Here is a 25,512-nt window from a genome sequence, read left to right as displayed (position 1 = left end):
ATCTATTATCTTTATGTCTCTTAAATATTTATTGGTAACTCAGTTTAAGGCTGTTTAAGGTACACAATTTTTTTTAAAAGGGGCGTAATAGTAATTTCATGCTTGTCTTTCCGGTAATTTTCTTTTGTCCAAATTTCATTTTTTTTCTTTTTCTCCCACAAATAGTCATATTCAAAGTTCTAAATAAACGTTCATAAATAAGTCATTCTTTTCTCTATCTTCATTGTAAATTGAGCTCATAAAAGAAATTACTAAGTCTTATTTTATGATATTTACCATCACACCGTCAGTAAGCAGGTTTTTATGAGATATTGAATTTCTGTTTATCTCTTCCAAACCGATGGTTATTGCACTTTTTAAGAAAAGAAAAGCAATGAGGAAAAGAGTAAAAGAAGAATTTAGATTGGATATCATATTATAAAAAATTATGAGAAGACTTCTCGAAAAGTGTCACGAAGACTAAGCACTCTTCTTCATGTTCTCAAGCCCTTACAACTTTCTTTTATCTCCAAATGTCTTGACCCAAATCAATTAAATCTACTACTGATACAAGCTCAATGAAGGCTAATCCAAATTCTTTATTTTTTACGGTGCAACTTAGGACCGTATACGCTCTCGTTACTTGTGGAACACCCCTTTTTCTCAAACACTTTAGGTCTCTAATAAATCAACATGCTTTTTTAAAGATATTATATACCTGGGCACGCATAAATTATCCCGCATTCATGGTCTAGTGTGCCACTAAATTTATTAGCATTAACTCTCCTTCTGACGGTATAATTACACCTAACTTCTTCCATCTACGATGACCTAAAATTAAACTTAATTTATAAGTAGTGGTTCCGTCATTTAGGTTCCGGACTTTGACAGATATTGATAAAGTTTTCACAGGTGAAATTTTCATAATTTACATTTTGTGGAAGTCTCTATACGAAAAAATTTATCTAATGAAAAATACAAGGGTGACTCAGTAAAATTAATGGCACTAAAGCCAGTTTTTAATAAGAGGCATATATTTTTCTTTTCTATATTTGTTGTTTGTAGTGTAGTATCTTTAAAAATTCAAAAGTTCTAATTCACATAGTAATATTATTTTTATTATTTATATTAGTGAGGATTAACTCAAGTTAATAAGATGTTTGTCATGTAATTGCAATACAATATCTTGAATGTTGTTGTATAAAATTTTATTTACTAATACAAAGATGTGAGTAGATTAATTCAAAATTTAAAATATTTGCACTATAAAAAGTAGTCAGCTTTTTTTTTCTTTCTTTTTGCTTATATTTTTTTTTTGTGTATTTTACTTTTTCTACAAACTTCAATATTGTCTAAGTAAAATTAAAATCATAAAACTCATTATTAGTTAAAAAAAAAATGAAGCCCTCAAAATTTTGAGGGACTAAAGCAAAGGCTTTAATAGCCTTCTCTTCGAGCCACCCCTGAAAAATAGTGAAGAACGGTTTGTAATGCTTACAAAAATATAACTTTGACATCATGCGATAGAATTTTAATGTAAATTTGGTCTAAGACTATTAATTTTGTCTAGAAAAAATTCTGCAATCGATAAGTGACGAGTAATATTTCGTTTAAGGTAAATTGTGTTATTCTTTACAAAAACACATAGTTTTGTGTTTTGTACCAGTTACCAATGAAAGTACGTCCATTTTCCATATAAAATATCTTTGTATGGTCATTTTTCAACAATAACAACAACATACTCAGTATAATTTTATCAGGTGGAGTTTGGGGAAGGTAGAGCAGAGGCGGAATAAAATTTTTAATGTAAATGTAATTTTGAAAGCAACTCTTATCTACAACTTACAAATAATTAAAAAAAATGAGAAAAGGAAGATTAAGGATGTGTTCGGTTTCCAAATAAATAAAAGACCCACTAAGCATGCTTAGTGGTATTAAATTTAAAAAAAAAGGTGTGTTCGGTATGGAGGATAACACTTTTTGTAAAATGTTTTTCAATTTTTTCATGTTTGATTGATCAAAATTTTTGAAAAATATTTTGTTTGGGAAAATAAGTTCTTTAAAAATCGGAAAAATGATTTCTCTAATCAAAGTAGGAAAAACAATTCCACAAGTGACATTTCACCAACCACCCTACTACTACCCAACCCCAACCACTTCCCCAACCCCACGCACCACCGCACTCCATCCCCCCTCCTCCCCCTCCAAACAATATTTTTTTTTCTTAAAAAAAGTTTTTATATTTTTTATTTTATTTATTTTTTACACTACCCACCGCCCCGATCCCCTGACAGACCCCCCCCCCCCTCTTCCCTCCTATTTTGTACTTCATATTTAATTTTATCTTTATAAAAATTATAAAAAATGAAAAGTTCGTGTGATTAAATTTGATTGGGGTGGGTGGTGGTGAGGGATAGAGGGTAAGAAAATATTTCTCATTTTTATAGAAGATTTATAAGTAAAATAAAGTATATGAAACAGAAAATTTGGGAGAGGTGGGTGAGTGGGAAGGTTGGATGGAGCGGGGATGTGGGGTGGGGTGGGGTGGCGGTGTGGGTAGGGGTGGATGAAGATGAAGTGCATTCGAGGGTGGTGGTTAGGTAAGGATGAGATTTGATAGGGGTGGGTGGTGGAGGGGTGCTTGGGGTATGTGAGTGCTTGGGAGTGATGGGTGGTGCAGGTGGGTGCTTGGGGTGCATTGGTGCTTGGGAGTGGTGGGTGCGGGGTTGGGTGTGGTATGGGTGGTGGGGTTGGTAGGATTTGGATTGGTATTTTTTGAAAAATGTGTTATACCAATTAACTGAACATGAAAAAATAAGTAAAAAATTCACTTATTTTTCACTATCCAACCGAACATGAGAAAATAAAATACATTCAGTTATTTTTTAAGAACACATTTTTCATGGAAAATATTTTCCTCCAACACATCCTAAAAGAAAAATTGATTTTTTTTTCACGAAAAAGTTGAAATGAAGAATAATGTCAATGGTCAACTAATCGAAGGCGGCAAAATAAATAAGTAGCAACCAGACGTTGCTTCTCTTTGATTTCTGAAGTTGCTAGATGTTTCTTCATTATAAAGTTTTTTTTTAAAAAAAAAAAAAAAAAACTGAAGGCTATATCTAAGGGGCCTTCTTAATTTTTTTTTATATTCTTATTTTATAATGCTTAAATTACAGGTAGTATTATTGGTTACCTACAAGTCAAGAACCTAGGAGTTAGCAAGAGATTTAATTGAATTATTTATCGAAAAATTGCATAGTACTATATGCAAATTACGAAAATATTTTTTTATTATATGTGAACGGTTGAATGACATTAACAAATATTCTAACAAATATGTAGTAATTTTTTTCTTATCGGTATTCTGCTACTGCTTAATGTAGGAATTGATCATATATTTTTCTCTCTATATTTATGTGATACTTTTGAGTTGGAAATAAAGTTTAAAAAATGTTGACTTGTGATCTACGACGAGTCTTAAATATATGTGTGATTATATATTATTTCATTAAGGACAAAATAAAATATTTCTAAATGAAAGATAGTATTTTTTTTCCAAACATACTAAAAAGAAAAGCGTGTCATCAATCGTGTCATAGAAAATAATTATACTATAATTTATTCTTTTACCTGACTATTCTAGTATCTTATTTATTCTTTTACTTACTTTTCCTTTTTAGTTAATCAATTTTGTATCTCTAATTCCTTCCATCTTTTTCTGAAATTTTACAAGAGTAGATTCATCACTTCTTAACCAAATAAAATTTATTCTGAGAAGCCATCGTCATAATGACGTGAGCATTAAATCATCAAATAAAAAATCCCAAAAAGTAAGTACTAGACCCCATTGAAACTTCTATTTTACACACGAAATCAGATGTATATAATTCGTCATCAATGCATATGGACCCTTAACAAGTCACCTATAAATACCAGAGCGGATTCATAAGAAAACACAACACACATAAAACATATTTTCAATTGTTAAAACAAAAAAAAACATCAAAATCCTCAAAATAATGTCTAAATCCTCTGTATTCAGTAGACCAAGATTGGTTGTTAAGAAACTTTTGGCCAGAGCTCAAAATGAAGGTGATGGTGCTGTTGTTAGGAGAAGCATTGGAAGGTACTTTTTCTTAAATTTATTTCCTTTTCCTTATATTTCTTTTTGATAATCGGGAAATTTTCAAGGGCAATAGACACAAAATTTGAAACTCGGTGAATAATAGTCCCGTCTTTTTACTCTGGTGCCTTTAAATATCATACTTTTGCCTGTATCACGAATTGACTCATGACTTGCGATAGGGATCTAATAGCTCAGTTGGTTGATTACTTGAACTTTCACTTGTGAGAGTTTAAATCTGCACGTTGTAATTCTCTTTCCCATTTTTCTCTTCCCTACCCTACTCCTATGTAATAAACAAATTAAAAAAAAAAAATCAGGGCGCTTTTACCACTAAAATAAATGCGAGATTTTTCTTACTTTCTTTTTCAAAATTTGGTGATTAATAGACTTGAACATCTACCCTTCTCCTTTTAAATATTTACAACAAGATTTAAACTCATTACTTTTTGTGCTTTTGAGGAAATAAGGTGAATATAAAAAACTTTTCTTACTTGTGTTTCCATCTTTCCCAAAATTCATATAGTTTCTCTGACTGTATGTGTGTGTTTTTCTTTTTTCCCTTTTTTTTTTTTTTTTGGGAATAATGGATGTCCTAAAACTCTTGGTAACTTGTTTCCCATTCAGAGTTAGTCTATTGATGTATATTAAATTTAAGGTCTGTTATAAATTATCATTAGAACTGGAAGTTATCTATTTTTGGAAATTTTGATTTTCAGGCCAGAATTGCAGAGTCTTGATCCATTCCTCATGTTAGATGAGTTTAATGGTAATGTCTATAACATTAAGGATTTTTTTTTTTTGGTTCTTTTATTACTTTATGAAATGAATTTTGTTTTTACTAATTTGGGAACCTATATACTTTGATTATTGCAGTTTCACCACCGGCTGGATTTCCTGATCATCCACACAGAGGATTTGAGACTGTGACTTACATGTTGCAGGTAAGTTTAATTGCTTAATTCAATACAATATGGTACTTCAGTTAAAGTTGATTAAAACATTAAGAGGTTTTAGAACTATGATGATAAAAAATAGAAGTTATTGATTCCTATGATTAAGGAGATTGAACGTGCTAATCTGGTTTTTCTTTTGTGTGTTTTAGGGAGCTTTTACTCATCAAGATTTTGCTGGTCACAAGGGTACAATCAGAACTGGTGATGTGCAGGTAATGATTTTGCTCACCCCCCCCCCCCCCCCCTCCCTCCTTCCCATGCCATGCCACCAGAAAAAAGAAACATTTACGTTACTTGTTACATTGTAGTTTAACTTGTGATGGTAGGTTAATTAGTACTTCTATCATGGGAAAAAGGTTACCAAGTAAATGTTAAACTGATAAAGTTACCGATAGTTACCTTATAAGTGACATGATGGTGTAAGTATTTTTTAACAAGGGGAAGAAGTAAAAGAGAGACCCCCTAAGGAATAAAGAAATTGTCTAATCTTTTTACAATTTTTCTACTGGTTGAATGCAGTGGATGACAGCAGGAAGAGGTATAGTTCATTCAGAAATGCCTGCAGGACCAGGTACTCATAAGGGCTTGCAACTTTGGATAAATCTGGCATCCAAGGACAAAATGTAAGTAATTAGTTTTTACACAGATCCAATCTTGACTTAGGCTTACATATATTGAGTGTTTCAATAATCTTTTTCATAAACGTATGCCTATAACAAGTACTTTGTCAAAATTCATAAGAATGTTGCAGATATTTGGTTATACTGTGGTTCCACTGGTGAAGCGAGAAATTTCCTTCAGGCTGTTAAAGATTTAATATATGTATTTTTTATTTTTTTATTTTGACCTTAGGATAAATTTCGGATGAAGGATGTTCAACTGACCCCCTTTTACCGTTTGTAGCTACTCCATGCTTTAGACACAACAACTCGTCCTTATAAACAGAAATAATGGAACAATAGCTTATGAAATCTCAAATTGCAGAGTGAAATGTCCATTTAGTTGATGAATGAGAAAGTCTTACATCCTTCTTGTCAATGTGCAGGGTTGAGCCAAGGTATCAAGAATTGCTACACGAAAACATACCGAAGGTGGAAAAAGGTGGTGTTTCGGTCACTATTTTAGCAGGGGAATCGATGGGCGTAAAATCCCAAGTTTTCACGCGAACACCCACAATGTTCCTCGATTTCACCATGAAACCGGGTTCTGAGCATCACCAACCGATCCCCGATTCTTGGAATGCATTCGTCTACGTAGTCGAAGGAGAAGGGGTGTTTGGTTCTCCAGATTCAACAACACCAGCTCACCATTGCTTGGTTTTAGGCCCTGGAGAAGGCCTAAGTGTGTGGAACAAATCTTCAAAGCCATTGAGGTTTGTTCTGATAGGAGGGCAGCCGATTAACGAGCCGGTCGTGCAATATGGTCCTTTTGTTATGAACACTAAGACTGAGATTATGCAGGCTTATCAAGATTATCAACTTGGGAGAAATGGTTTTGAAAGAGCAAGGCAATGGAGCTCTAAATGAGTAAACAGAGTTACATCTTATACTTCAAAATTAGCCTACAAACTGCAATATTCAATAGTTTTTCTGATAAATGTTTTCTGATTTCAGGTTGTCATAGTCCATTTTTTTTTTCATTTGAAATGATATGTGTGTTGAGTGAAGTTTATAAGTATTCATTTCCTTCATTTGTTGAAAAGTTGTATTGGTAGTCATTCTTGTAGCCATAGTGGAAAATACGTTCAGTTTTTGAATAATATTTTACCTTTTGTTTGGATCATTGATAGGAAATGTAATGACAATATTATCATATTATAGTGAGTGGATGTCCATAATGAAAACATGGTCCATGTGATTTTTACAATCATTTCTTCAATTATTGAGTAGATGTGGTATTGTAATTGCAATTAAATTCTCTTACAATTGAAATTGGTATTAGGAAGGTAGATGGAAGGTTCAAATTCTACCATGTTATCTCTTCTCAATTCACCTTTCTTCCCCATATACAATGAGACAAATACCACCCCCCCCCCCCCCCCCACCAAAAAAAAAAAGAGAGGTCGTGCACGTTGTGTTAAAAGTATAATTAAGTAAATAAAAATGTGTAATTAAACACAAGGTATAATTAAGTAAATAAAAGTGTGCTTTTTCTAATCGCTTAAACTTTTCAATTAGATGATCCCACGTGTCAATACTTATTAGTTTAGAGTGAAAGATTGGACAATAGTGGAAAAGGGCAGAGGAAGTTCATATCATCTAATATAGTATACTATATCTTACACCCTCGACTTAATTTAAGTGTCTTAGTTTAATTAGGCACAGAGTTTAAAAAATAAAGAGAGATTTTTGAATCTTGTGGTCCGAATTTAAAGATATGCGTAATGTATTAAAATGTCCTTTGAATCTCGTGGTTATAAACATGTTATATGGGATGTTTAAATTATCAATTTACTAAATAATAGAAAGAGACATTCTTTTGCGAACAAACTAGAAAAGAAAAGTAAGACACTTAAAATGGGACGGAGGGATTTCAATTTTAGTGAAGTTACAAATTACAAGTACTAAGAAATATAATTGAATCACAGTATGAATTAAATGAAGAAATAGTGCTAAAAAGATTGATGATGGACTTAAGAATTAATTTCACGGGCTTCGCATTAGTCTGGAGTCACCAAGGGAGCAAGGGAGAACTCCTGGGAGGGGTTAAAAAAAAAAACAAAAAACTCTGGATTTTTCTAAAAAAAATAAAAAGAATTGATGTTCAAATTAGCATGACAATTAGACACGTTAACCATCTTAATCCTGGTCAAACATCTTTCTAGTTTAGGATTATGAAATTAAATTAGTTTTCCATTAGTCTTGCAAAAATATCGAGTTTCAGATAATAGAAACAGATTATTTTTATTTAAAAAATATATTAATTATCATAATAACCTCCTTTACTTACCAAAAGTTCTCCCATTTATGAAATCATCCAAGCAAAAGGAAAATAATAAAATCCAGCAACACCACTTGGACATTCTTTGTACAAGACCAACCCCCCCCCCCCCCCCCCCCCCTCACCATTTGCAAATTACAAAGGAAATTCAACTAAAATAGGAATTTTAGTCCCTTTGTAATTAGTAAATTATGATTTTAGTCTTTATGATATTGAATTAAGCACATTAAACATTTAATTAATTGAATAATGCATCTTTTTCAATTCCTTTACTTGTAAATATTCAGAAATTTATCATAATTATTAATCATTCATTTTATCACTTAATTACTCATGTGATATGTTAAACCTATATTGATATTTCATATTCGATGGTTAACATAATTCTTTAGACAGTCAAAGTATAACATATTTTTTACGTGAAAGAATAATAAAAAAAAAACATTATTTCCCCCCTAAAATTGGCTGCACAACTCACTTTACCACTATACCTCTACGAGCATTTATACTCCCCCCCCCCCCCTCCCCCTTTCTTGTTTGAAGTGAAATAAATATCACCTTAAGATTATAATATCAGTCTCACAATAGAGGTGTATTACACTCGCGACGCGTCATTGCCATGTCAGCACCACGTCACAATCATGTCAAAATTATCTAAATTTTGATTTTTTAATTCTTTTTTGTTTATTCACTATTTTTAATAAGCTAATTAATCTCTAATGCCCAATCCCTTTCTTCCTCACCCCCCAGTACCGCTCCCTTTCTTCTTCCAAATTTTCTCTACTTATAACAATCACTTTAGCAGTTGAGTTTAACTCAACGGACGTTTATTTACCATCCTAGATAACTTTCAAGTTCATTAAATATCACCTTATACGTGCAGTATTAATTTTATGGTTAGAATGTGCTATACCCGTGCGTCACATAAGCACCACCTCAATGACATGTCATTAACACGTCAGATAGTCTCTCTTTTCTCTTTCTCTTCCTCCTCCTCCTACTTTCTCTATTTTCTTTTCTTTTTCTTTCTCCACCTTTCTTCTTCCATCAACAACGATGGCTATCTTTTTTTTTCCATCAACAACCATGAAACTCCAAAAATCAAGAAAAATCAACTAAAATCAAACTAAATCACTCAACAATTATGACAATTTTCGCCATAATCAACCCCAGATGGGAGATTTTGCTCCAAAAATAAAAAATGAAATTGGGTTTAGAGATTTTTCTCCAGAAAATGAACTTAGCATTCCCCAAATTCCCAAATTTGTTCCCTCTCATTTGCATCAGTTGAACCCACATTCTCTCTCTCTATCGACAAACATGACCTAACAAAATGCTTATTCTTTGTTCCCTCTTCTTTGATCACCATGGCCTCTGAAGTCTCTCTTACTTGAAAGAACAAACCCAAATCGAAAAAAATGGAGGTTTTGTCCGATTTTTTTTTTCCGGCCAACGTTTGTTGAAGAGTACAAATTTGAGAAAAAACTCAAAGTGAATCGTTCTCTCCTCGGCCTTCATGAAAGGGTTGAGGATTTCAATTAAGAAACGGGAAAGATCTTAGAAAATCTATACGTGCTCAATTTCATCGGAAAAAATGGCATTGTCGAACAACTTTTCGGGCCACCAAATCCACGTCTAATCTGCCTATAAAATAAATCTTATAATTTTTTTTATTATGTCTAATAGTCAACTCATCAAGCAAATAGGGACTTAGTAGCTCAGTTGGCTGGCTACGTGAACGTTCACCTTGTTAATGAGGATTCGAATCCCCACATTGTAATTCCCTTTCCATTTCCCTTTCCCTTTCCCCTTCCCCTACCCCCATGTAATAAAAACATTTAAAAAAAAACCATCAAGCAAATTTATTTTCAAAAAAAAAAAAAAAAAAAACACTAGAATGGCATGGAGGAGCTGGCTCGAAGATGGTGTCAAACCACTGGAAAGGAAGAAAGAGAAAAGGGGAAAAAGGAAAAAGAAAAAGAAATCTAAAATGATATAAAAAATTAAGAAAAACATAATTAAGTATAGGTAATTGTATATCATCCAATTATAAGATGACACGTGTATAGTTTGGACAATATTTAGTGTTTTTTCCTTTTCATGCGCTTTCCAATAATTAATAATATTTTTTTTTGCCGCGGCACCTATTAAGGGATATTAATTTCATTTCAAACTAGAATACGAGGGTAAATAAACGTCAGTAAAGTTACAGTGCTAACGTGAGTTTTGCGGACAAGTTTAAGGGGGAATTTTTGTCTTTTCTCTTTTTTTTTTTGTTTAATATTACACACAACAGCGGGCTCACCTTTTTTTAATTTTACTTACGCGCCTAATTTTTTTTCTTTTCCTTTTTTTGCCACATCAGCATTTGAGGTGGTATTTATTCCACTTCAAAAAAGAATAGGGGTGTATATAAACACCCGTAAAATTACATTGTTAAAGTGAGTTGTGCGGCCAAATTTAAAAAGAAAATGATATCTTTTCTAAAAAAAAAAAACACACACATTTTAATTAACTGAATGTTATATATGCTGATTCATATATCACCAAGACCAAAAGCAAACGTTAATAACAGTAACTTAAGAGACCACAAATACTATTATCTCTAAAAAATCATAACTCCGCATATCTTTATGTAATTTTTGAAAATGTGTTAAAGTTCTTTTAACTATCGAACTCCAACGGCTTATTCCTCTTTAAACAGATTGTTGTTAATATTATATTCCTCTTTATTTACCCAAAAAGGACATTGTGACAAATATCCTACATGTCAAATTTATAATCACAAAATTCAAAGAATATTTTATTATATTATACACATTTTTAATTTAGAACCACAATATTTGAAAGTCTATATATCTTTATTTCTTAAACTCCATGTCTAGTCAAACGTAGACACTTAAGTTGAGACAGAGGGAATACATGCCAAATGAAGAAATTAAAGGACAATTAAGACACTGCGGACCTGTGGGACTTAAAAAGTAAACATACAAGAGGTAGAATTAATGTTCAACTTGTGAAATCTACACATGTTAGTCCCTGCTTAGAGTATAATTTCAGTTGCTTTTTGTACAACTTATTGTTGTTGTGTTCGTCCACCTTAGGTGTTTATGTATAAGAAGAAGAAAAATATAGAATAGAAAAATAGACATATATTTTTAGTAATGTAGCCAAGTAATATGAGACGAAAGGAGTACTTCATTTATTAATTTTTAAAGAATGTGAAAAGTCAAGTAATGTGGAGAAGTAATATGAGACGGAGGGAGTAATTCATTTATTAAATACTTAAATAACGTGAAAAGTCAAAAGTGAACAAGTAAAAGTGCACGGAGAAAATAAATGTGTCGGAGAATTAAAATTGAAGTGCATACATGTATACATGAGAAGAGAATAATTAATCAGCAAGAACGTGAAAAGTCAAAAGTGAATAAGTAAAAGTGCACAAAGGAAGCCAAGTAATATGGGACGAAGGGAATACTTCATTTTTATTATTCTTAAAGAACGTGAAAAGTCAAGTATAGTAATGTTGACAAGTAATATGGAACAACGGGAGTATTTCATTTATTAATTCTTAAAAAATGTGAAAAGTCAAGTAATGGGTCAAGTAATATGGGACATGGGCCAAGTAATATGAGACGGAGGGAGTACTTCATTTATTAATTCTTAAATAACGCGAAAAGTCAAAAGTGAACAACTAAAAGTACACGGAGGAAATAAATATGTGTCGGAGAATTAAAATTGAAGTGCATACATGTATATATGAGAAGAAAATAAATATTCAGCAAGAACGTGAAAAGTCAAAAGTGAACAACTAAAAGTGCACGAAAGAAATAAATATGTGTCGGACAATTAAAATTGAAGTGCATGCGTGTATACATGAGAAGAGAATAAATATTCACTAATATGACATATATCCACGTGGAATTTAATAATTCTTAAAGAACGTGAAAAATCAAAAGTGAACAAGTAAAAGTGTACGGAGGAAATAAATTTGTGTAGTAGAATTAAAACTGAACTGCATACGTCTATACATGAGAAGAGAATAAATATTCAGCAATAACGTGAAAAGTGAAAAGTGAACAAGTAAAAGTGCACGAAAAAAATAAATGTATCGGAGAATTAAAATTGAAGTGCATACGTGTATACATGAGAAGAGAATAAATATTGAGTACTATGACATATGTCCACGTGGGATAAAAAAAATAGTAAAATGTACAATTTATATAACTTTTAGTACAAGTATTTATTGTTGTGTTAAAGTGTATAATTTCTACAACTATTCAATGTTGTGTTAGTCCTGTTAAGGCACATATATATAATAAAAATAAAAAATAGAAAAGAAAATTTATAAAAAGCTATGTTTATCATTTCTTCAGCAGATTCCTAATTCTAAATTTAGACCAGGTTATTGTACCAATTCCAAGGACTGGTTCAATTGTCTTTTCAAAATGTAACTTTGAAAGCAACTCTTATCTACAACTTGCAAATAATTAAGAGAAATGAGAAAAGAAAGATTAAAAAGAAAAAAATTAAATGAAGAATCATGTCAATGGTCAACGAACCAAAGGCGGCAAAATAAATAAGTATCTACCAAATGCTGTTTCTCTTTGATTTTTGAAGTTGCTAGATGTTTCTTCGTTTAAAAGTTAAAAAATATTGAAGGCTTCTAAATTTGGTTTATATTCTTATTTTATAATACTTAAATTACAGTTAGTATTATTGAACGCCTACAAGTCAAGAAGCTGGGAGTTAGCAAGAGATTTAGTTGCATTCCTCATCGAAAAATTGCATAGTAGTATATGCAAATAACGATAATATTTTTTTATTATATGTAAACGGTTGAATGACATTCACAATTATTCTAACAAACATGTAGTATTTTCTTAAAAAATGTCTTATAGGTATTCTGCTACTGCTTAGTGTAGGAATTGATCATATATTTTTTTCGTCTAACTTTATGTGACATTGCTTGACGGGAAATAAGATTTTAAAAAATGTTAATTTGTGAATCTATAACAAGTCTTATACATTTGTGTGGTTATAAATTATTTCGCTAAGAATAAAATGAAAACTTTAAAATAAAACTATTTTTAAATGAAAGATGTTTTTTTTTTTTGAAACATACTAAAAATGAAAGCGTGTTATCAATGATGTCAGAGGAAATAAATAGACAACAATTTATTCTTTTAACTAACGTGGAGCACCCTAACATTCTCCGATTCTTTCGTTAATTCTTTTACTTATTTTGTCAATCAATTTTGTATCACCAATTCCTTCCATCTTTTTAAAAAATTTCACAAGAGTAGATTCATCATATTTAACCAAATAAAATTTATTCTGAGAAGCCATCGTCATTGACGTGAGCATGAAATCATCAAATTAAAAAATCCCAAAATTTAAGTACTAGGCCCCACTGAAACTTCTATGTTACACACGAAATCAGATGTATATAATTCGTCATCAGTGCATGTGAATCCTTTAGAAGTTGCCTATAAATACCACAGCAGATTTAAAAGAAAACATAACACAAACAACATAGTTTATACAAACATATTCAATTTAACAAACCTCAAAATCCTCAAAGTAATGTCTAAATCCTCCGTATTCAGTAGACCAAGATTGGTTGTTAAGAAAATTTTGGCTAGAGCTCAAAATGAAGGTGATGGTGCTGTTGTAAGGAGAAGCATTGGAAGGGAGTCCGGAGCCTAAAGGGTATAAAAATACACGGTTTTTACCAAAAGGGGATGTCCAAAAATTTATATACCAAAAGGGGTATATCGTGGGCTGATCCACGTTATACCCCAAAGTTTTTCACGAAAAATTAAAAAAAAAAAAAATTGAACGCATAACGTGGATCAGTCCACGTTTTACCAATAACGTTTTTTTTTTTTTTTTTTTTTTTCGAGCACTAAAAATTTAGTAAACTTTTTTTTTTGTAACACTTAGTGTGTTTTTTCATACTTTGATCAATAATTAATCGTGCGTGAAGACTCCGAAACGTCAATATTTTATATAGAACATGATATTTTTTTCTGCGTACAATAATGTAGGCTCAATACATCAAGGATATGTAGACGTTCGGATCGTCATTTTAGGGGTTGAAAAGGTGCCCGAAGTAAGTTTTGTTTGAAAAAACTTAGTGCTTTTTCATACTTTGACCAATGATTAGTCGTGTGTGAAGACTCCGAAACGTCAATATTTCATATAGAACTTGATATTTTTTCTGCGTACAATAATGTAGGCTCAATACATCAAGGATACGTAGACGTTCGGATAATCATTTTAGCGGTTGAAAAGGTACCCGAAGTAAGTTTTGTTTGAAAAAACTTAGTGTTTGACTGTAAGGTTATTTTAGTCAACTTTATATGTCGAGAAAATTAGTCAGCTTTATTTTCAAAAATTGAAACCGCAGAAGTGAAATTGACATTCACAGCTACATTATCCTGGGATTTTTACGTTGAAATATATTGCGTATCATCATCTTATAAGTAAATAAAACTGAAAATTTCAGGACAATTTGGGAGAAAATTGAAATTGAATGGAATAAAAGGTGTTTTTTCAAAAATCGGCTCGGCCAAACCGCCTATGGCAGTTTGTCTGCGTAAATCTCGAAAAAATACGCAAGTTCAAAAAAAAAAACGCATAAAAAGGACGTCCGAGCGCAAAGTTATGACCATCTAAAGTTTGACCACTTTACAACTAGTTTTTCTCCCTATATTTTTTAGAATTATATTTATATTCAAAATAATGTTTTGTCGTGATTAAAAAATAACACGCTTAAATCAAAACCTTAAAAAACAAAACACTTAAACCTTAAACAAAACTTACTTCGGGTACCTTTTCAACCGCTAAAATGATTATCCGAACGTCTACGTATCCTTGATGTATTGAGCCTACATTATTGTACGCAGAAAAAATATCAAGTTCTATATAAAATATTGACGTTTCGGAGTCTTCACACACGACAAATCATTGGTCAAAGTATGAAAAAACACTAAGTTTTTTCAAACAAAACTTACTTCGGGCACCTTTTCAACCCCTAAAATGACGATCCGAACGTCTACATATCCTTGATGTATTGAGCCTACATTATTGTACGCAGAAAAAAATATCATGTTCTATATAAAATATTGACGTTTCGGAGTCTTCACGCACGATTAATTATTGATCAAAGTATGAAAAAACACACTAAGTGTTACAAAAAAAAAAGTTTACTAAATTTTTAGTGCTCGAAAAAAAAAAAAAAAAAAAAAAACGTTATTGGTAAAACGTGGACTGATCCACGTTATGCGTTCAATTTTTTTTTTTTTTAATTTTTCGTGAAAAACTTTGGGGTATAACGTGGATCAGCCCACGATATACCCCTTTTGGTATATAAATTTTTGGACATCCCCTTTTGGTAAAAACCGTGTATTTTTATACCCTTTAGGCTCCGGACTCCATTGGAAGGTATTTTAGAGAAGTTTGTTCCCTTTTTTTAGTTTTTTCCATGATAATCGAGAAATTCCTTAAGGCATTTGTCACATAGTTTGAAACGCGGTGAATAATATTTGATCTTTTTACTCTTTTCTCCTTAGATATCATACTTTTGTCTGTACCAAGAATTGAACTCATCACTTGCGCTCTTACCATTAGATCAAAGATGAATTTTTTTATTATCTTACTTGATGATCGAGAAATTCTGATGTCATTGAAACCTAGTTGGAAATTTGGTTAATAATAGACTCAAACATCTACCCTTCTCCTTTTAAATATTTACAATAAGATTTAAACTGATGACTTGTGCTCTTACCATCAGACCAAAGTACGACACTTTTCTTAATTCTTATTTTCCTTTTTGTGCTTTTGAGGAAATAGGTGAATATAAAAAACTTTCCTTACTTGTGTTTCCATCTTTCCCAAAATTTATGTAGTTTCTCTGTATGTGTGTGTGTTTTTTTTCTTTTTCCCTTTTTTTTGGGGGGGGGGGGGGGGGGGGGGGGGGAATAACTTGTTTCCCATTCAGAGTTAGTCTATTGATGTATATTAAATTTACGGTCTATGATTAATTATCATTAGAACTGGAATTGTTCTTATTAATCTATTTGGGTGCCGATTGCTTTTTATATTTGTTTGACAATTTTGATTTTCAGGCCAGAATTGCAGAATCTCGATCCTTTCCTCATGTTAGATGAGTTTAGTGGTAATGTCTATAGCATTAAGGACAATCTTTGTTTCATTTTATTCTTTATTATTTTATGAAAATAAACTTTATTTTCGCCTATATTGCTCCGGCCTTCCAAAAATATTGCGAGCCGAATCCTTCAAAAATACATTGCTTTGGAGGATCCGAAACACATCAAGTTATATTTTTGAAGAGTCCGAGCAATAAAGACTTTTACTAAGTAGAAATGTATGTAATTCTTGCAGTTTCACCACCTGCTGGATTTCCTGGTCATCCACACAGAGGCTTTGAGACTGTGACTTACATGTTGCAGGTAATTTGTGTAGTTTAGTTTCTTAATTCAAAACATTATAGCATTAGTATTTTTGTGCTAATTTTGTGTTTCTGTATTAGGGAGCTTTTACTCATCAAGATTTTGCTGGTCACAAGGGTACAATCAGGACCGGTGATGTCCAGGTAATGAGTTGGCTCTCAGCATCACTAAACCCCCAAGTTATGTACACTGATATTGTAAAGATTTTTTTTTAGTTTTGGCGTAATATAATGATAGTAAGTTACCTACTATTTTTATTTGGGTAACCAATTAATGTATATTATCAAAAGTTCTGGTGGAGCAGTAAGTATTCCTCCATACTTAACTAGAGGCAGGTCTTTGATTTGAGTCTTGGGAATAGAGTCGCCTGTGGTAAAGAGGGCGTTGCCCCCCTAAAGTGGGACTTCCCAATGCGACTGGACACCGGATAAAAAACAAAAACAAAAAAAATCAATTGGAGTATGTTTATCAAATTTAACCGTGTTTATAGTTTTCCATTTGGTTGAATGCAGTGGATGACAGCAGGAAGAGGTATAGTGCACTCAGAAATGCCTGTAGGACCAGGTACTCATAAGGGCTTGCAACTTTGGATAAATCTCTCTTCCAAGGACAAATTGTAAGTAATTAGTACTGTTACATTGATTCAATCTTGAATTTGGCTTAAACAGTTTGTGTTTGAATAATCTTTTTTCATTTAAACATATTCCTATAACGTGTACTTTGACCAAAATTCATAAGACTATTGCAGAACTTTGGTTCTACTGTCATTCCAGTTGTGAAGCCAGAAATTTTCTTAAGGACGTCCAAGAATCGATATATATGTATAAATAGTATTTTTTGACCTATATACTTAGCATAATTTTTCGACGAAGGGTGTTCAACTGACATTGCGTGGTTCTAGACACAACAACTCGTTATAAACGAAATACTAGAACAGTAACTTATGATATCTCAAAATACAGAGTGAAATGTACACTTAAGATGATCATCTCTGCAATATTAAGACAAGAGTACAAAACTAGACAAATTCTTCATATTCTTGAAAAGAAAAGAATGACCCTCTTGTCAATGTGCAGGGTTGAGCCAAGGTATCAAGAATTGCTACACGAAAACATACCAAAGGCGGAAAAAGATGGCGTTTCGGTCACTATCCTAGCAGGGGAATCCATGGGTGTCAAATCCCAAATTTTCACGCGAACGCCCACAATGTACCTCGATTTCACCCTAAAACCAGGTTCTGAGCATCATCAACCAATCCCTGAGCCTTGGAATGCGTTTGTCTACATAGTCGAAGGAGGAGGGGCGTTTGGTTCTCCGGATTCAACAACACCAGCTCACCATTGCTTGGTTTTAGGCCCTGGAGAAGGCCTAAGTGTGTGGAACAAATCTTCAAAGCCATTGAGGTTTGTTCTGATAGGAGGGCAGCCGATTAACGAGCCGGTCGTGCAGTATGGTCCTTTTGTTATGAACACTAAGACTGAGATTATGCAGGCTTATCAAGATTATCAACTTGGGAGAAATGGTTTTGAAAGAGCAGGGCAATGGAGTTCTAAATGAGTAAACAGAGTTACATCTTATACTTCAAAATTAGCCTACAAACTGCAATATTCAATAGTTTTTCTGATAAATGTTTTATGATTTCAGGTTGTCATAGCCTTTTATTTTTCATTTGAAATGAGATGTGTGTTGAGCGAAGTTTATTAGTATTCATTTCCTTCATTTGTTCAAGATTTGCGTTGGTAGTAATTCTTGTAGCCATAGTGGAAAATATGTTCAGTTCTTGAATAATATCTTACCTTTTGTTTGGATCGTTGAGAGGAAATGTAATGACAATATTATCATATTATAGTGAGTGGATGTCCATAATGAAAACATGGTCCATGTGAATTTTACAATCATTTCTTCAATTATTGAGTAGATGTGGTATTGTAATTGCAATTAATTTCTTTTACAATTGAAATTGGTATTAGGTAGGTAGATGGAAGGTTCAAATTCTACCATGTTATTTCTTCTCAATTCACCTTTCCTACCCATATACAATGACAAAAATATTCCCCCCAAAAGGAAAAAAAGAAAAAAAAAAAGGACGTACATGTTGTTGTGTTGAAAATACAATTAAGTAAATAAAGAGACTTTTCAATTAGATGATCCCACGTGTCAATACTTATTAGTTTGTAGTGAAAGAATCGGACAATAGTGGAAAAGGGCGGAGGCAGTTCATTAACTTCATTTCATCTAATATAGTATACTATAATATATTACTCCCCCGTCTGTCTTAATTTAACTATGCACATAATTTAATAAAAAAAAGAGACTTTTCAATCTTATGGTCTTATTTTAAAGATGTGCGTAATGTACTAAAATGTCCTTTGAATTTTGTGGTTATAAACATGTCATATAGTATGTGTGAACTGTCAACTTATTAAATATAAAAAGAGACACTCTTTTGCGAACAAAGCAAAAAAAGAAAAATAAGACACTTGAAATGGGAATGAGGAATTTCAATTTTAGTGAAGTCACAAATTAGAAGTACTAAAAAATATAATTGAATCACAATATGAATTATATGAAGAAATAGCGCTAAAAAGGTTGATGATGGACTTAAGAATTAATTTCACGGGCTTCACATTAGTCCGGAGTCACCAAGAGAGCAAGAGAGAGCTCATGTGAGGGGTAAAACAAAAAACTCTAGAGTTTTCTAAAAATAAATAAAAAGAATTGATGTTCAAATTCGCATGACAATTAGACACGTTAACCATCCTAATGCTAGTCAAACATCTTTCTAGTTTAGGATTATGAAATTAAATTAGTTTTCCATTTGTCTTGCAAAAGTATCCAGTTTAAGATAATAGAAACAGATTATTAGTAAATTATGACTCTAGTCCTTATGATATCGAGTTAAGCACATTAAACATTTAATTAATTGAATAATGCATCGTTTTTAATCTCTTTATTTGTAAATATTCCCAAACTTATCATAATAATTATTCATTCATTCTATCACTTAATTATTCATGTGATATGTTAAATCTATATTGATATTTCATGTTTGATGGTAACATAGTTCTTTAAACAGTCAAAATATAACATATTTTTTACATGAAAAAATAAAAAAACAACATATTTTAATTAATTGAATGTTATATATGCTGACTCATATATCGCCAAGACCAAAAGCAAACGTCACTAACAGTGACTTAGAGACCACAAATACTATTATCTTAAAAAAAAAAAAAAAAACATAACTCAGCATATCTTTATGCAATCTTCAAAATGTGTTAAAAGTTCTTTTAACTATTGAACTCCAACGGCTTATTCCTCTTTATTTACCCAAAAAGGACATTACCACTTATGATTTTTTTTCAAGAAAAGGAAAAACCAATACCCAAAAAAAAAAAAAAAAAAAATCCAGCAAGACCACTTCTTGGCACATTTGCACATTCTCTGTATATGTTTGCCAGCTCTGTCACCATTACTTCTTACATCTTTCTCTCTAGATCACCATTTTCCAATTCTTTCCCTCTCTAAAACCTCAAAAAAAAAAAAAAAATGGATTCTTCAGATGATGAAGGTGAAGAGTATCTATTCAAGATTGTAATAATAGGTGATTCAGCAGTTGGTAAATCTAATTTACTTACAAGATATGCAAGAAATGAGTTTAATTTGCATTCAAAAGCAACAATTGGTGTTGAGTTTCAAACACAAACACTTGAAATTGATGGTAAAGAAGTTAAAGCACAGATTTGGGATACTGCTGGTCAAGAAAGATTTAGAGCTGTTACTTCTGCTTATTATCGTGGTGCTTTTGGTGCTCTTGTTGTTTATGATATTTCAAGAAGGACTACTTTTGATAGCATTCCTCGTTGGCTTGATGAACTTAAAAGTATGTATCTTTTTGCTAAAATTTCATTTTTAAGTCTTGGTTTTGGTTTTTGTTGAATACCCTTTAAAGTTTTATGCATTATATTTTGTTTGTGCTTAGTAAGTTCTTACTTTTTTGGTGGATTGGCTATAAAGTTTAGTTTCTGAGATCTTGATGTGTGCTGAATTTTCATTTTTTAAGTCTTGGTTTTGGTTTATGCATAACCTTGCTTTGTGTGTAATGAAGTTCTTACCTTTATGTTGGATTGGTTATAAAGTTTAACTTTTGAGATCTTGATGTGTGTTATGATAGAATGGTAATTCTTAATATTTGATGGAGCTCAAAAGTAAGTATTTTTTTGCTAACTTTTCATGTTTTTAAGTTGGTTTTGGTTTATGTTGAATTCCCATCAAAGTTTTATGCATTATCTTTGGTTTGTGTTTAGTAAGTTCTTACTTTTTGGTAGATTGGCTATAGAGTTTAGTTTCTGAGATCTTGATGTGTGCTGAATATTCATTTTTTAAGTCTTGGTTTTGGTTTATGTTGAATTCCCATCTAAGTTTTATGCATAACCTTGCTTTGTGTGTATAAAGTTCTTACTTTTTTGGTGGATTGGCTATAAAGTTTAGTTTCTGAGATCTTTTGCTGAAATTTCCATTTTTTAAGTCTTGATTTTGGTTTAATTTGAATACCCTTTAAAGTTTTGTGCATTAATCTTTTGTTTGTGCATATAAAGTTCTCACTTTTTTGAGATTTATTGAGGTTTGTTGTTGGATTGACCATAAAGTTTAGTTCTTGAGATTTTGATTATGTTATGATAGTTCTTAGATTTGGCATCTGTTGCTAAAATTCTTCTCTTTTTGGTGGATTGGCTGTAAAGTTTAGTTATTGAGATTTTGATTGTTGTTTATGATATTTGAAGAAGAACTACTTTTGATAACATACCTTGTTGGCTTGATGAGCTCAAAAGTATCATCTTTTTGCTAGAATTTTCATTTTTTAAAGTTGGTTTTGGTTTATGTTGAGTTGCCATCAATGTTGCATATCCTTGCTTTGTGTGTATAAAGTTCTCACCTTTTTGGTTGGTTATAAAGTTCAGCTTTTGAGATCTTGATGTGTGTTATGATAGAGTGGTAATTCTTAGATTTGATGAGCTCAAAAGTATGTATCTTTTGCTGAAATTTTCATTTTTTAAGTTTTGGTTTTTGTTGAATTTCCCATCAAAGTTGTTCTTACTTTTTTGGTGGATTGGCTATAAAGTTTGGTTTTTTGAGATTTGATGGTGTTGGATTTGACTTCTATACTCCTGTTTCTAGTCTCAGTTACTAAAATTTCACTTTGTTTAAGTTGGTTTTCGTTTATGTTGAATTGCCGTCAAAGTTTTATGTATATCTTTGCTTTGTGTGTATAAAGTTCTCACCTCTTTGGTACATTGGTTATAAAGTTTAGCGTTTGAGATCTTGATGTGTGTTACGATAGAATGGTAATTCTTAGATTTGATGAGCTCAAAAGTATGTATCATTTGCTGAAATTTCCATTTTTTAAGTCTTGGTTTTGGTTTATGTTGAATTTTTAGTTTTTTGAGATTTGATGGTGTTGGATTTGACTTCTACATTCCCGATTCTTATTTCTGTTGCTAAAGTTCCCATTTTTTAAACTTGGTTTTGGTTTATGTTGAGTGCCCTTCAATGTTTTATACATTTTCTTTTGTTTGTGCATAAATAGTTCTACCTTTTTGGTGGATTGGCTATAAAAGTTTAGTTTTTGAGATTTGATGGTGTTATGATGGAATGGTGATTCTTAGATTTGACTTGTACATTCTCTATTGCTATAGCTATAATTCTGTTCTTTCTTTTTCTTAGACTTGGTTTTGGTTTATGTTGAATACCCATCAAAGTTTTCATACATATCTTTTGTTTGTGCATAGAAAGTTCTCATCATTTTTAGACTTTTGAGGTTTGTTGGTGGATTGCCTATAAAGTTTAGTTTTCGAGATTTGATGGTATTACGATAGAATGGTAATTCTTAGATTTGACTTCTACATTCTTGTTTCTTGTCTCTGTTGCTAAAATTCGTTGCTTTCTAACTTGGTTTTGGTTTATGTTGAATTCCCGTCAGATTTTTATGCATATCTTTTATTTTGTGCATAAAAAAGTTCTTACCTTTTTGAGATATAGTGAGGTTTTGGTGGTATAAAGTTAAGCTTTTGAGATTTGATGGTGTTATGATGCAATGACCTTTCTTATATTTAACTTCTACATTCCTGTTTCTCGAAAATTAGTACTATATAAGATCTCTTGTAGATCTGAAATCCTGGCTAGTCTCACTATTTAGGATGATCGAATAACGGTAATCTTAAGTGTGTGTTTCTTGAATTGAATAATGGATGTGTTCAATCTAATATGTTTTGACTGCAAGTTGTCCTTTGCTTTTTCTTCTTCTTCTGTGGATCTTGTTCCTATTTCTTTTTCACTTTGACTTGATAAAGTAAGATTTTACAGTTGAGATTAAGTGTGATTCAAATTAATTGGTGAAATATTACTTACCAGGCATAGAAATAAGTGGTAATGTTAGCTAGTAAGGCCTTGACTATGGATCATTGTTACTTGAAGCAATGGCGAAGAAAGCGGTGTATATGCTAATGTAATTGTCATGATCAGTTTTGTCTAGATGCAGTTGGGAACCTAGGATAAGAACGAAATAGACAGACTGTCAATTGAATGTATATCAGGAACGGGGAACTCAAGTCATGCTTTGCTTTCACCACAAACAAATCTAAATGAACTTGTAATAAGATCATACTTCTATGGAATCTATTTTGTTTGCTTAATTGTGAAATTAATTAGGACCAACAGCCTGGCTCGCCAATGTATGGCATTATGGTAGACTAAGGAAGCTCTGGGATTGATCAGAAACCTCAGAGATTCTTTTGACGGTAAATGATGTCATATCTGTAACTTAGGTAGTCTCTCCATTAAGCTTAGCTAATAAACTTTTGGCTGGATGGAGTTTATTTACGTCACTGTGGGCCGTGAGCTGCTATTGTGATGCTTGCACAACTTCATTTTGCTACTCAAACATGTCCTTGTCTTGCAACTATCATTTGAAACTTGAAAATAAATGCATTTGTGCTCACCGTCTCCAAAGTTGAAAACTTTTAGAACTTAATACCCATTAAGCAGAGGAGTATTGACTCGGGGAAAATCTAAAATATATTGCTTAGCTTGGCATGACAATGCGCAAGGTGTGGGATTTCTGATTTGTGCAGAATATATTTTCATCTTCTTTTTATAATCCTTCTTTCATCAACTCTTCTAAGTTTAGTCCCTCATTCCTTTTTCAAACACGGCCTTCTCTCTCAATGGCATCACAAAGTATTCTCTTCTCTCTTCTTTGAGCATTCTACTTCCACTCTAATTAATTATGTGAATGTGTCGTACAGTTATGATGCCAATCCAGAAAAATTTAGTCTTTTGAACTGTCAAAATGAGCGGGTGGGACAGATCCAAGGTTGTCTGCGCAAGTACAAGAGATTAGCTTGAGTAGGTATCCTAGATCTCTATCTTTAAGGCCATTAAATATTAGCCTATCTGGCATTGGCAACCCGGGGCGGATTTAGGGTATCAGGTGTGGGTTCCCGGCAACCCAGTAACTTATTGCACAAATCTTGTATTTGTATTGAGAAATCCATTAAGTTATAACAATTATCAGTTGGGAACCCATAAACAAGGTATGCTGTTGCTCCCGCGGCAGATATGGAACCTATTAAGCTCTGCTTCCCTCCTGGACGAGGGCTCGAATCCCCTCAGTAGGTAACCCCTACTGATGTTTGTACTCTACAACAGTGGAGGATCTAGGATTTTTACTCAGGGGGTTAAAAAAAAATAACAAAAGCTAAATATAAAAAATAATGTTGTCAATGGGAATTGAACGTAGGACACATGACAATTTTGAACACCCTGGACCGCTTGAGCTAATCTTTTGCATTTTATTCAGGGTGTTCAAAAGTTAATATATGTACATAAACACATAAAATTTACCCTATATATACACTGTAATTTTTTGCCGAGGGTGTTCGCCCCTACTCCACAAGCTTCATTTAATCACGGGCTGAATGAGCAGAGGATTGTGTCATAAAATCAAAGTCAGTAGTCACAAACTCACAATAGCCATGATGATCGTGTCAATTAAACTGACTCATTCTCCAAGTGGTCAGAGTCATATCTTGTGCCAAAAAACTCCTATGAAGAAAGAGGGGATTCTTCCATAGCGCAAAAAAAAGGGGGGATTTTGTGTTAATGAGGTGTAACATTTCTCTTCCTAATGTGAAAGTGAAAACGGGATAGCTATAAACAAACTTAAGGATATTCAGATACATACTTCTGAAGGAAATATGAAAAGTAGTGGTAAACATGCGCATTACATGTTATGGCAGTGTTCGATGTGGTCCGCAAATTTCCCAAGTTTATCATGCTCAATCTCTACCTATTTCAAATCCTTCTTTAACTAAAATGACTAATTACGTGCAGCTCATTCTGATACAACGGTTACAAGGATGCTCGTGGGGAACAAATGCGATTTGGAGAACATAAGGGCCGTGAGCTTAGAAGAAGGCAAAAGCCTAGCAGAATCAGAAGGGATGTTCTTCATGGAGACATCTGCCCTCGATTCAACGAATGTAAACAAGGCTTTCGAGATTGTGATTCGAGAGATCTATAATAGTGTTAGCCGAAAGGTTTTGAATTCTGATTCTTATAAAGCGGAATTATCTGTCAACAGAGTTAGCCTCGTCAATGATGGTACCGATGGATCGAAACAAAATCAGGGCTACTCTTGTTGTTCTAGGTGATTGATGTTATCCTTTTTTATTCCCCTTAAGTTTACAAGAACAGTTATAAGAATGGTTCATTAAATTATTTGGTTGGTTTTACTGTTCATTGATTTGTTATTGATGGAATACTTTTTTGTAATGGTCAGGAACGTTGATATTTATATTCTAAGTGGAAACTGAAATGAAAAATGTTTCTTTAAACTCTGTATTGTGTGTTCACTTTATGCATCTATCATTCTTGATTGTTATTTTAGTCACTAGTAAAATCATTTCTTGAGCAACTTTGTATTTTTTTTTTTTCCCTTTATCAGGCTATGAACTAAATTATAGTTTCTTGAACA

The 25,512-nt window shown here is 32.4% G+C and overlaps 2 protein-coding genes across 8 annotated transcripts; both read left to right on the top strand.

The window, feature by feature from the left end:
* The first annotated feature begins 3,912 nt into the window (after positions 1 to 3,912).
* Positions 3,913 to 18,373, top strand: LOC132608758 (pirin-like protein). 7 transcript variants are annotated; one of them, XM_060322486.1, is made up of 6 exons: positions 3,913 to 4,108; positions 4,825 to 4,874; positions 16,411 to 16,478; positions 16,559 to 16,621; positions 16,991 to 17,094; positions 17,555 to 18,373. In XM_060322486.1, exons 1-6 carry the CDS (start codon positions 4,002 to 4,004, stop codon positions 18,033 to 18,035), a joined length of 873 nt encoding a protein of 290 aa, XP_060178469.1. In that variant the 5' UTR covers positions 3,913 to 4,001; the 3' UTR covers positions 18,036 to 18,373. The 7 variants fall into 7 exon arrangements, with proteins under 7 accessions (XP_060178469.1, XP_060178468.1, XP_060178472.1 ...); XM_060322485.1 differs by lacking the exons at positions 16,411 to 16,478; positions 16,559 to 16,621; positions 16,991 to 17,094; positions 17,555 to 18,373 and adding exons at positions 4,982 to 5,049; positions 5,211 to 5,273; positions 5,581 to 5,684; positions 6,107 to 6,939 and having other exon boundaries at positions 3,920 to 4,108; XM_060322489.1 differs by lacking the exons at positions 3,913 to 4,108; positions 4,825 to 4,874 and adding exons at positions 15,523 to 15,540; positions 16,134 to 16,183.
* Positions 18,374 to 19,913: 1,540 nt separating this feature from the next.
* Positions 19,914 to 25,377, top strand: LOC132608759 (ras-related protein RABA5e-like). Its single transcript, XM_060322492.1, has 2 exons — positions 19,914 to 20,361; positions 24,870 to 25,377. Exons 1-2 carry the CDS (start codon positions 20,028 to 20,030, stop codon positions 25,187 to 25,189), a joined length of 654 nt encoding a protein of 217 aa, XP_060178475.1. The 5' UTR covers positions 19,914 to 20,027; the 3' UTR covers positions 25,190 to 25,377.
* The last annotated feature ends 135 nt before the right edge of the window (positions 25,378 to 25,512 follow it).

The sequence above is a fragment of the Lycium barbarum genome, chromosome 9 (assembly GCF_019175385.1).
Source record: "Lycium barbarum isolate Lr01 chromosome 9, ASM1917538v2, whole genome shotgun sequence".
Classification (NCBI taxonomy): domain Eukaryota; kingdom Viridiplantae; phylum Streptophyta; class Magnoliopsida; order Solanales; family Solanaceae; genus Lycium; species Lycium barbarum.
The sequence above is the reverse complement of the archived record's forward strand: the minus strand, read 5'-3'. Positions and strand labels throughout refer to the sequence as shown.

Excerpts from the sequence above, each read along its gene's own strand:
- LOC132608758 (XM_060322486.1), top strand. The coding sequence starts at position 4,002 with ATGTCTAAATCCTCTGTATTCAGTAGACCAAGATTGGTTGTTAAGAAA. Across the intron at positions 16,479-16,558 it reads CTGTGACTTACATGTTGCAG|GGAGCTTTTACTCATCAAGA; the intron begins GTAATTTGTGTA and ends TTTCTGTATTAG. Across the intron at positions 17,095-17,554 it reads CTCTCTTCCAAGGACAAATT|GGTTGAGCCAAGGTATCAAG; the intron begins GTAAGTAATTAG and ends GTCAATGTGCAG.
- LOC132608759 (XM_060322492.1), top strand. The coding sequence starts at position 20,028 with ATGGATTCTTCAGATGATGAAGGTGAAGAGTATCTATTCAAGATTGTA. Across the intron at positions 20,362-24,869 it reads TTGGCTTGATGAACTTAAAA|CTCATTCTGATACAACGGTT; the intron begins GTATGTATCTTT and ends AATTACGTGCAG.